Raw genomic sequence first — 12,764 nt, 5'->3', positions numbered from 1 at the left:
GGCTGGTGCTCGGGCCGGTTCTCTTTCCCGTCCTGCAGTGCCTGCCCCGCTCCGAGTCCGGAGCCCTGCTCGGTGCCGTTTGCTTGCTCCGCTCCTAGTGCATTTGAAAGGCTTTTCTAAAAGACTTGCGTCAATGTGAACTACCCCTGCGTTTAAAAGCGTTGATAAAATCCACGCGGGAAAAGGAGAGATAACATACGTCCGCATCAGACAGCAGGGAAAATAAGGGGTTTTTTTCCCCTTTGCACATCAGATCAAGGGCTCTGTCAATCCGGCGTGGCCCAGAGAAAGCTCTCCAGCCTCTTGGAGACAGCAGCAGCTACCACAGGCAGCAGCCACCGAGAGAGCGCCCAGTGCCGGCTCTGCCCCTCGGGCAAGCAGGACCTCTGGCTCCTTCTCTGCATGTTCGTGTTCCACCTGCTCCATCCGTCCCGTTCATATTGCTGCTGCTCCAAAGAGCCCTTCGCTTCTCTCCCCAGACCCTCTCCGCTGTGGGCAGGAGGGGGGGGCTTCCCTCACGGCACCGTGTTGTTGCTGTCCCTCAGGAGGGCACAGCTCTGTGGCAGGTAATCACTAGACACACCGGCACCTACAAACACTGGTGTTTCCTCCGAGGCCTCGAAGGGGCCACATTTTCATATGGCAGTGACTGTGACCCATTGGTGCTGGACAAGGAACCAAACCCACCTGCATCCCCTCCAATTCCCCAAGGTTTCTGACCTTCACAGAGAGATCCCCCCCGAAACGGGCTCGCTTCCCTCCGAGACACCTGCGACTCCCCAACAACTCCCACCTAGTCTCTGCCCCATCTCCAGTCCCATCTGCTCCCTAAATCTGGGCTTTAGGGAATACCAGCAGTTTCCAACAGGAGTGACAGATGGGGGTTCTCTAGCTTCCCTATGGGGCAAAGTGTCCCAAATTTCTTGCGCTGCGTTTTGAAAAGGCTCTTGTGCATTGACCGGGGTGATGATTCTGCAGCACTTGGGGCGCCAGGGATTTAAACCTGGCGATTTCTCAGCCCAAGCCTGGGTCTGCCCAAATCTCTGAGGTTACGAGGCCATCTAGTGATCTGCAAGCTTGTTACAATTAGAATGTACTCTCCACGGTGGGAGAGCTCGTTGTAAACCAGGATCTCTTTAAATGCGGATGATCCGCAGCCTCCCGAGAGAAGGTGACCCCACCATGCTAGGCTGCAGAGTGACCAGGACCCAGACAGAAGCTGGTGTCCTCCTGCCACGTGAAGGAGCCTGAAATCCACAGACATGTTAAGCTACAGGAATACTTGCATGCCTTTTACTCTTCTGAAGCAGAACCCACACTCAGTCTTTTTAGAAATGATCCCTCGAATTGTAAAAAGGTGGATCTTCGTGGTTTAAGCTCAAGGAAGGACATAATTTCTTGGAGCCCTTAGGGGAACTGTGAAGTTTCAAAGGTCTTTCAGCGGCTCTTGCTGGTCCTCTCCAAGAAGGGAGACACTGGAAACACTCGTAACAGCCAAAATTGTGAATAAAACACACAATTTTTTATGAAATATAAATTGTGAATAAAACATGGGGGGTTGTGCCCTCTAGATACTCACCACCATGCTAGGAATAAAGAACTCAATAATGTAACAGGGAAAACATTATCAACATCAGCTCAGGATGCCATGTAAGATGTGATACCAGGATGTTGACAGGTGATGATACAGCTCTACCTTGTGCATTGTATTTTATGCCTGACATGGTTCTCAGGGAAGCTTTTACAGTTGGATCTCCAGCCTCTTTGATTGATATTGTAACAAGTATCTTCTCAAATCTAGTTTTTCTGAACATCTGATATATTATTTTACTCAGTAGCTATGTGAACCTCAGTGAAGTCACTGCTGTCTAATACAGACCAACATCCTACTTTAAAAGGCAGCTAAAAAGGATAGAATCATAAAATCACAGAGTGGCTTTTGTTGGAAGGGACCTTAAAGATCATCTAATTCCAACCTCTCAAAGAAGTTGTCTGGCTGCTCCCAGCTGAGAGATCTCTTAGGTGAAAAAGGAGGGGTAAAGTCTTTGCTTCCTAGTAACAGTGGCAGGGATGTTAAAACCAGAAATTTAACAACAAATAATTAGTTGTGATTGTACAGATTCCTAGCATGACATAAGAAAGCCCCGATACCAGTGATAGCTGCCATGCCTCTTGTGAAAGTCTAGCTGAACCACTTAGCCTTTCAGGACAAACTTTGTGGTGATTATTTCAGCAAAGTAGCAAAATCTGTCATCTGTGAGAAAAAGAGTTTAATTTCCAAAGGCCTTTTGCTTTAGATGGTGACATCTTAAGGATTTCTGCTACAATTTCTGGTGTCCTATGCAAACTACCAGAAGTGTGCTGGAATTTGCTCTGAGGACAAGGACGTCTTTGATCATCACAGAACATCAATTTGGTGGATCATGGAGGAGTGCAACACTTGCAAAATGCAGTTGTAGAGTAGCACACAAGGGACTCCTGCGTGTCCAAGGGAATTAGGGCATTGCTGGCTGACGATACAACTGCCCAAGTGTCTGGGGAAATCTTGTTCGAGCCAATTAATAACAAAGAAATGGAGCTGCCCAAGGACAGAGAGGAGGGCAAGGCAGAGAGGAGCTATGTTCACATTAGCAAGCCCACAACTCGGGAATCTTCACAGATACAAAGGTTAAACTCAAAGAAAGGCCAGCCAGTGGTTCGGCAGCCAGGTGATCTCCCCAGGTCGCTCTTTCTCTTCCAGCCAGTACAGGTGACAAGGCCAGCTGCTCCAGTTTGCTGTGGTGAAAACACCTCGGTGGAAATTCACCAAGGAGAAAATGGATGGATTCAGGATGCTGTTGATTTGTAAAAAGCATTCCAGCAACTCAGTGTGAACAGTCAGGATTTTTGTACATCAGGATCAATTTGTGGTTGCCCAGAGGAAGCAAGTCATTATCAGAGTGTAGCTGGTGCAAGTAGCTAAGGTAAAATTGAAGGTGAGAGCTGTGGCTAGGTAAGGGAGAGGCAATTCAGTTATTCTGTCATGCCTTCAGCTACAATCCAATTTTAGAATAATAGTACATCTTTTGCAATTGAAGAATAGACATCTTAACATAACAACAATCACATATTACCTGTGATGTGTCTTGAAAGCACTATATGTGCTTTTCATAGCATTACCTTCCCCCTTGCCAGCTGCATTGGGTTAGGAGCAGGAAGTAGCAGCAGCTAGCAGAGGTGAAGACATCAAGCACCTTCTAGCAGTGGAGGCAAGAAGGGGAATTTGTAAGGTGCAGCTATTTTTCAGAGTGGAGGTGGGGTGATGAAGTGAGGAGAAACTGTATTAATCTGATCCTTGTGCTGCTGTAGTTTCAGGTTTTCTGGCATAGAAAATCTCTCCTCTGTGAGAGCCTTGATGCTAAGAGTGAGAAGTTGAAAACTATTATCTCTGAGCTCATTCTTGATTTTGTCTTTTGTTCATGTCTGTGATTAAAGTATTCTTGGCCTTAGCTGGCTGGATTTATTCATGAGCAGTCAGACACAAGAGTATTTTTATAGCGTGAATGAAGATTGGAAAGATGCACAGAGTTAGGTGGCTTGTGCTTCTCTTTAGTGTATTTTTGGATAATTTTTTTCCTCTTAAAACTAGAGGGTTGATATTTTCAAGCCCTGTTTTTGAACAGTTGAAATCTCCTTGAGCTAATGGGACTTTGGCTCTTCAGCAATGACCCTTGGGCTCCTGAATTTCAGGTCCCAGCAATATTTTGTGACAATCAGCTGAGTAATGGTCATGCCTGGCATCAGAGCATTCATTTGTTTGGGGTTTTTATCATTGTTTTTGGTGGGTTTTGTGTGAGTGTTCCTGCAAAGCCCTGAAGGATGATGGAAGCTGAGTGTATATGGGCAGCTGGGGAAAAAGGCTGCTTAGGCACCATGGAGTGTCTCTATTAGGTCTCCAGGCAACAGGTAGATAAGTATTGCTGAATGATACAAAGACATTCTTCATGACCTCACCCCTCCTGACTTCCTGGGACAGTAAAACCCATCCCATCTGCCTTCCCTGTGGCTTTGTCCCACATTCCCTCCACGTGTGATGGACGAAGGGCGATATGCAAATCTCATTATTTCAGTGTATTTATTAGTCCTTAGCTCCTCCCAGACAGGCAGAAACAGTGTCAAAGACCAGAGCTAAGGCAACACTTAGTCTGGAGAATGAGATCATGACCACCAGCTGGGGCCCTAATGCAAGGGATGCTTCCTATGCTTGGCTCTCTTTCCTGCTGAGTAGGCTGGATTCACTATTGTGTTTAAACCTCTAATTCTTCTTCTGACTAATTTCTTCTCTTTTTTCCAGGTAGAGTAATTGATCCAGCTTGTTCCAGAAACAAATTCTGAAACCATAGTACCTTTGGTCATCTGATTTTAAGGATCATGCTGACAGCCACTGGTGCCAAGGCACAAGGTAAGCAAATCAGGCTTTCAAGGAGCTGCATCAGTTCACAGCAGCTGATTTGATTTTGCAATTCAAAGGTTTTGGTTTTCCACTGGTGTTCAGAGCCTGGCACCAGCAGAGCTCTTCCTTTCGCCTTCCACATGGTAGTCTGCCAAAAAATTGGACCTGGAGACAGAGAAAGCAATGGAGATCTGAGACAGACAAATAGACAGGTGGTGCTTACTCTCTAGAGCATCTAGAGGAAGCTCTTTGCTGAGGACCTGATACAATAGGCTTCCTCTTTTAGCTGATGTTTGCTATTGTATTTTGGGAGGGTGTCAGGGTCCTCAAGCAACTTAGTTGTGAGTCAGGGTCATGCTATGTCGGGACCTGTGCTATTCATTATTTTGCATTAATATCCAGAGGATAGGGAAAACAAGTGATACCACTGCAAGGAAAGGAATGGACAAAAAACTCCCCTGCAACACCAGCCAGCTCCCTCACACGATGAACAGGGCGAAACTGAAGTTGGATGTGACCAAGGACAGAATAGCTACTGTTTATGCAATGGAGGCATGGGAAGGTCATAAGGGGCTGAAAAAATTTAGTCTTTGAAACTCCTCTCAATTTTCATTGGTATCCTACAAAGCATTAGCTCCACTGGCTTTCCCATCCATGCTTATGCAGCATATCCTCTAAAATGGGGTGTTTGGCATACCTGTCCTTCAGGATACAGGCAACTCTGTCACTTTTACATCAATAGATTTCAAACACACTTGTGAATAGATGAATCAGTGGGATTGAGGATTTCAAAGGTCTTTTCCAATCTAAACAATTCTATAGGGTTGGTTTGTAAAACAATTCAAGCTGACATAGCCTGTATATAATGTCTTCGTGTATTTTAAGCTTCTCCAAGTTCAGTGTGTTGGCAGTACACTGCAATTTCTTTCCCTGCAGCAGAGGACATGGTGCAGTGACACCCAAATGGCTTGTTGGGAGCAGGCTTGCTTCCAGCTGGACCTGTTACCTGCAAGGCTGGGCAGGTTGCACGGGGAGCTGCTTGGACAACTCCTTGTCACATCTCCCAGGGCTCCTAAGAGCAAAGGGAGCCTGAGAACCCCCAGCCTTGTGCTGTGTGATCTCACATCTTGGGTTTTATCAGCTGAGGTGTCAAGCTTCAATGCAAGCAGCTGCATCGAGTGGAAGCAGCAGTGTCACTGTGACCCTAAAGCTCTGTCACTGTGACAGCAGTGTCACTGTGACCCTCTGCAGCTGTGGCACCATGAACTGGTGCTGGGGGAGCCAGGACAGGAGCACCTGCAGGAGAACTAATCCTCAATCTGAATAAATGGCCCAAGAATAATGAAGCATACAGGCTCTGTTGTCTTCCAGACAAGAAGGTAGCACTTCTGCCACTGAAATCAGCACATCTCAGCTGTGTGTGCTGAGTATCAGGGCCTTGAAGGCACTAATGGGTCCTACTGGGCCTGACTCTCCCCACACCCTGCCCACAGCCCAGGATCCTATTTCAGCACCTCTGGGGCTGTCAGTCCTTGCCCAAGCAATGTCGCTGCAGGGCTGGTTTCTAGCTCCCCACAGTCCTGCTCAGCCCATTCATGGACTCCCAGCAAGCCATCCCCCTCCCCCTGGCCATCCCAAGGTTGTGTTTCCAGTCTGGCTCCCTTCAGTGTCACCCATGGGCTGACATCAGAGTTGGAGCTGCCAGGCACTCTGACAGTGCCTGGCACCAAAGGTTGCTGATGATCTCTTGCCTTCATCCCTGCCAGGTAGTGTTGAGCACCAGGAAGCCAATGGCTCTGATTTAGCTGGGAAAATACTTTTTACTGGGTTTTCCCAGTAACAGCTGAATTTTAGCCTGGAGGGAGGTACTGAGTTAGCCCATTGCCACATTAGACAGTGTCAAATGCTCCCACCCCCAAAGGATGTGCTTGATGGGAACGGCTGGAATTGCTCAGCATGGATCCGGGCTTAAATAAGTTGTGACTATTGCTTTGCAAGGAAGTCACTAAGAAACACGATCCTCAAGGAGAAACAAACTCCTTTGATCTCTGTCCTTCTGGTTGAGCTCCTCTGTGTGAGCTGGGAGCTGATTTCCAGTAAAGCATGAGCACAGTCAGCCAGCACAGAAAAGCTGCAGTGTAGCTGCTGTCAGTAACTCTCCTAAGCAGCAAGCACTGCAAGGAGATGTGTTGTTCTTGGGAATGAGGAATAAGTGGCAGAAATATATGGATGAACCTGTGGATGTAAAGGTTTAGATTTTTGCTAAAAGCACTAGTAAGGGAATTGAAACAGACCCTTGATTAGTATGAACTCCTAGATTCATAACATAACATCACTGCAATGATGTGAACATAGAGTACAGAGCAAAGGCAGTCCTTGCTAAATGGCATAACAATTCACGATGCATATTCATCGCAGGAAATACTTTTCATCCGTCCTTGATTGCGTGTTGTATATTGGCTATGGATTCGATGGCTTTGGATTTCTTTAGCATGCCCTTGGGCTTTCAAGTGTGCTAGGATGCATTGTAATGTAGATGCAGGGTGTCTGGCACTTCTTACTGAATGAGGCTTCAAAGGGAAGTTGGAATCAGACTCTAATTATATTTGTAATAACGCCAAAGGCATTTTGACAAATCGATTACCTGCTGTTCATGGACAGACTTTGTCCTGAGCATTTGAAACCGTGGGGTTGGTTCACACTTCCACTGGTATTGGCAGACATGGGACTACCTGATTTTTGGTAACTGAGATAAAGGCAGGCAATATTTGTGACTAGGCTTTGAACACAGTGCTGTTACTCAGGTACATGTGACAGCTTGAATGCATCTTCTCTGGAAGCTTTCCCAGCACCAGAGATCGTCTGACTGGGAGCACAGACCACTGTCACAGCTGTGCCTGAACCCCTGCCACTGCAGACAATATTGCTGTGGGCATGTGGTCCAAGCAGCTTGCCAGGATCCCCTCATGCCTTTCTCCTTGCCACAATATGTGCCTTTGAAGGGCTAGTGCTTCTTTTTAAAGAAGCCTACAGCCTTTTCCTCAGGCTTTACGTGAGCAGGTGTATTATGTTGCAAGACTCCTATCTTCTCAGGTCTTTCCCAAGCAGACAGTTTGTAAGTTACTGGGGTCCTGGAGCACTGAAAACAGAGGAATTGGAGTTTAGAAGCAGGGAAACAAACACCTTCAGCAGAGAGCAGAAATTTTGAAAAGAAGAACAGAGGTTTGCTGTCCTCACTGAATGCCTGCCTCATCTCAGGCCTGGTGTGAAAGGCATCTGTCAGCAGACGATGATGTTGGGACGCGTGAGCTGGAGGGACTCAGCGTCGGGGCTGCTGCCCATGTAGAGGTGCATCTGCCTCATGGTGCAATGCCATCGGGGCTGGCCTGGGGAACAATAGAGCTTTGTGCCTGGCAGATGTTCAAGGCAGTGTTTGCTTTCTTTTCCTGAGGCCAGTTGAAACATAGGGAGTGCACTGACCTGATTTGCAAAAGGGTGTCTGGTTCTTCTGCAAGCCAGGTTACAAGCAATTTGGCCAAGGTAATGCAGAGAGTGAGTGATGCTGTCAGAGATAGATGGAAGTCTCTGTGTGGGTGCTTTAGCTTGATGATTCCAGCACAACACCTCCATTAGTGCATGACATGCTAGTGATTTATCCAAGCAGTACTATGCTGATTACGTTTTATCTCAGTAGCAGTTGGGAACAGTCTGTGTGTCTTCTACATCCAAAGAGCAGAAAATGTACCTTTAGTCTGAGCAAAATATGATCTTTGACCCCAGGGTCTTGGCACTGAACCTCACAAAAGGTGATGGTTACATATGATCCCTCTCCTGACTTCATGGAGTGAGGGACTGGAGCAAGCCCTCACCTAATGGGTGGCTTGGCAGGAGGAAGTGCATCTCACAAGCTCAGTACAGAATCACAGGCAGAAGTGGAGGAAAACGGCAGGAGTCACCACAGATTTTTTGCCATACCGTGCCACTGAACACATGGAGAGGAAAGAGCGGGGTGGTGAAGGACACAAACCTCCAGAAACCAGGCATGGCAACGGCAGGACTTGCCTAGGAGCTGTTTCTAAGGCGGTGTTCGAAGTCTGAAGTCTGTGTGCCCTATCTGCCTGGGGGGGTTGCTGTCACTTCCCTCCTCCAAGACTAAACCCTTGAGGAGGCAGATTCAGGCTGGGGGGAGGTTTGAAAGGCCAGAGAGGAGGCCAGCCCTAAAGCAGAGGTGCCCCCTCAGCAGAGGGATGAGCTGCATGCTGAGAAGCCTGGCTTGCAGCATGATGAGGATGTGAATGAAAACAGACAACATAGTTCCATCGCTGCCTATGTTTTGGGATCTGTTTGCTTGCTGATGGTGAACTGGATGGACTCAGGAAAGGCAGACAAGGCTACAGATTTGTTTGTGAAGGATGCAGTGGGAACACAGAGCCAGTCCCAAGAAGGAGGGGGGAAAGAAAGTGCAATAAACTATTGCATAATTTGTTGCCTCATGAAACCTGTCCCTCAAGGATCCTCTCAGAAAGCAGATAAGACTGGAATGCATCTATATGTGCTTGCAATGCAAGGGCATGTGTATGATAAAAGTACATAAAATTAATAAAATGCAATGGTCTACAATAGGGAATTAGAGATTTAAAACCTTCAAATTTTAAATCACAGAAGCTTCAGAGGTCCTATGGCAGAGATGCTAGAATGTAATCATCTTTTACTTTATCTGTAAGTCTGCTGTATGAATAGTAATTACACAATGTGACAGAGGAAAGCCATGTGCTTTTATTCAAGTTTAATCTTTATAGGTACAAGGCAGGTATAGAAGGTGAGCTACTTGCTTTAATGGTATTATAATTTGATTAGATATTAGAATATGTGCCTGCAGTATCTGCTTTCTAAGCAACGATGGATTGGGCTGGAGGAAGTGTTCTTTGCTTTGTGCCTTATGGTTAGTGAGCTGGTTTATTTGGGTTTAGACCTTAAGGCAGCCAACACTTTTCCCATGCTCTAAGCAGTCTTCTTGCATAAGCTCAGAGAATGGAAATTGCACTCTTTATGAACCTCTCTATAAAATCTGCTGTTGTTTTTCCAACTTCTGCTATAGACACTTCTGCACTTTGTGCCAGAATGACTTGGATTTCAGTCTTACAGTCCATCATTAAGCCATCCTTATCCCATTTCTTTCAGGTAACTATTCACATCCAGCTCCTTGTGAAGGAGCTGACAACACTGCTCAACTGAAAGTCAGCCAAGAGTTGAAATGTTCTGAGCATTACAAACGTTCGTATTGCATCTTAGTGGTTTTCCTTCCTTCCACCCTACAGGATCTCATGACCCCATAGATACTAGAGCAGGACAGGAGAGGCTTTCAATGGAAAATCAATGTGGCTTGGCAGCTTGTGAAAGATCTTCGAGAGGGAACTATAGAGCTGTATGGAGGAGTGAGCAATCTATCACAGCAGCATGATTTCCAATTCATGGAAGAACGATGAAGAAAATAGAAAGTGAAGCAGCAGTGTCACAGCAAGGAGAAGGGATGTAACCTTTAAAAAGCAGGTTTTTCCACCCCTCTGAAGCATTGGGCATTGGCTTCTTGCAGAAGTAGGACAAAGAGCTTGATGGTCTGATCTTTTATGGCAGATCCTAAGGGCAGGGAGAGCTGACACGCTTGTTAGCATTTGACCCAGTTTAAACTAACAGGTTCTGAGGAACAAAGACTCACTGAGAAGTTACTGAGAGGGAAACCTGAACCAAATTGACATTGAGAGAAATATTCATAGCAACTAGAGATACAAGTTCTTAAGGAAGAAGAATTCTGCCAAGCGAAAACCTTCCCTGGCTTTGTTGTACCAGTGGCAGTCCAGCTGGTGAAGGGACAAAGCTGCAGCCACGGGAAGAGCAGATCAAAGTAAAAAGTCCCAGGCAGATCTGGTCTATTCCAGTAAGTTTTTTGTGCTTCTCCCAGTCTGAAATTCTCAGTCCTGCCTTATCCCTGTTCCTTGGAGGAGCATGTAAGAAGTTCTGACACTGCTTTGTGCTCTGATGTGCCAGGGACAAACCTTATCTCCCTGGGGTTATTGTTAACATGATTTGAATAGAGGACATCCATCCTATCCAGGTCCCTTGTGGAACTTTAACACTTTTTGTTGGTGAAAGGAAAAAATGCTCAATATCCCACCCAGTTATCTCTGATCATCCCAGATGTACCTCATGGCACAGTCCTATTAGACACTACTGTACAAAAGTTTTTCCATGGCATTTGGCTGATTAATGAGTATGTGCAGCACTTTGTGATGCTTTTAGGCCTCATCTTTGTTTTTCTCTTGCTCTTGCAAGAAGCTCCACAGCACCTTTGTGGACCTGCTGAGACTTCTGTAAAATTTAAGCACTCAATGTTGTAAGTAGAGCAGAAGTATTGAAAGCAGGGCAGCCTTTTTAGGGAGGCACTGGCAATCAGTACAAGGTGGGTTTGGATGGTGAAAAGACAACCAAAATGCCTAGATTCTGGTAAAATCTCTTAAAAGCTACTGTTTCCTTGGGATGAGAGCCAGGATGGAGGGGAAAAAAAACCCATGAGAATGAAAAAGAGTTACCCAAAGGCAGCGTGCAGTATCCGAAGCTAGATCAGCTTGGAGGGAAAGACTGAAAGAACTTAGATGGAGGGGTTTAGGCAAGAAAATCCAGGCCCAGGGACATATAATATGGCTTACCAGAGCCCAGGCAAGCTGGGTCTGCTGGCCCTGCTTGGCAAAAATCTGAGTGGTCTCATTAGGATGACTTTTGTGCCCAGAAGATCAGTTGTCTTAGGAGAAGAAATCACTGCTCCCACAAAATTCCCCCACAAAAAAAGTGTCTGTGGGAGCTGTATGTATAGCAGTGGGAGCTCAACCTCACAGCTAACCCAGCAAGAATGAGTTTATTAATTTTATACCTCCAATCCTACATATTGTGCTTTGTCCTCTTGTTTAATGCTATATGCACTACTGATTTTATTGAGGTTGAGATGTCTGTGCACTGAACGTTATTCAAGCAAAAAATACTGTCCTGTACAGAAGACAGCTAAAGCAAAGCAATCTAGAACCAGCTGTTACTTAAGGTAAAAAAACTCAGAACCATTGTGTTAATTTTCAGGTTATTTTTAGAGCAGTCTTAATTCATATATCCTTTAGAGAGGCTGATGAAGCCTCTGTCCTGGACTTCCTGGAGACACCCATGCCACTGGGCCTCAAAAACCAGAGATATCTACAATAAGAGTACTTGGTTTTGAGTGAGAGTCAGAGACTGACTTGTCAAGCTCTTATCATCTGACCTAAAGCTGAATAAGCAAATACATACAAGTTAATAAACAAACCAAACTAAATAAAACAACCTAGCTCTGGAGCAAAGTCGAGAAAATGACTGGTCTCACTGAAAATTTCTCTGTGGCTCTAACAAGGTTCAGGTTGTTACTGAGTGCTGCAACTACAAGAATTCGAGATTGTGAGAAAGGGTTAATCTTCTTTTTCTTTTTATTTTTTTTAAATTTTTTTAGTTGGACATTGGGGTTGTTGGAAAGGGAGAAAATTGGTTTAGCTCTTGTCTGCTTTCACTACAACACTACAGGAAGCTAAGAAATAAAAGGGCATAAAATTTGTTAATTTGATGGGATGAAGAGAGATGCTGACCTAGGTGGCTTCCAGGTCAGAATAGTTACTCCATGTACCTCCATAAAATGACACATTCCTTGTAGGCATTTTCTTATCTAAGGCACTTGTTGAACAAGGACAAATGTAAACCATATAAAGAAAATATGTGATTCGCACTTCTAAGAGGAAAAATAAAGGGGTCATAGGAGTCCACAGTAAGCAAATGACGAGACTGTAATTACTGTAGAGGGCATGGACCAAGACCAGTAAACAGATGAAACACAAAAGGATAAAAGTAAAAATATTGATTTCTGCCAACAACTTCCTTATGATATCCAGATGTCAGAATTATCGGCATATGCGGGGATCTCATCGCTTTGGAGAAAAAAAAAAAAAAAAATTGAACTTCAAAAGAATCATCTCTGCCCCTGTAAAAGTAGGTGCCGCTCCTGGACGGAGCTGCCAGTATTCTGACACCGGGTGATCCTATGGAGAAGGATTCGAGCAGTGGGGGTAAAATAACGCTGATTTCTTTCTGGACGCTGCAGAATGGCTAGTAAATCTTAAATAAACTAGGAACGAAGCAATATTTTAGATTTTTGCTTTGAAACGGAGTGCGGGTGGCGAAGAAATAGCTCTCCCGTAACGTGGTACGGGTGCCATCCATCACGGAGCGGGGATGGAGACTGCACAAAAGCAATCCGCCGCGGGTG

At 45.5% G+C, this 12,764-nt stretch overlaps 1 protein-coding gene across 1 annotated transcript in view; it reads left to right on the top strand.

Moving 5' to 3' along the window:
* Positions 1-4,395: 4,395 nt before the first annotated feature.
* The window catches only part of DENND5B (DENN domain containing 5B), a 111,236-nt gene continuing 102,867 nt past the window's right edge, over positions 4,396-12,764 (top strand). Inside the window, exon 1 of the mRNA XM_017740006.1 lies at positions 4,396-4,441. Coding sequence (XP_017595495.1) covers positions 4,411-4,441 — 31 coding nt within the window. The 5' untranslated portion in view covers positions 4,396-4,410. The remainder of the gene's footprint in view (positions 4,442-12,764) is intronic.

The sequence above is a fragment of the Corvus brachyrhynchos genome, unplaced genomic scaffold (assembly GCF_000691975.1).
Source record: "Corvus brachyrhynchos isolate BGI_N302 unplaced genomic scaffold, ASM69197v1 scaffold27, whole genome shotgun sequence".
NCBI classification, from domain to species: domain Eukaryota; kingdom Metazoa; phylum Chordata; class Aves; order Passeriformes; family Corvidae; genus Corvus; species Corvus brachyrhynchos.
Note: the sequence above shows the minus strand (reverse complement) of the source record. Positions and strands in the feature narration are given on the sequence as shown.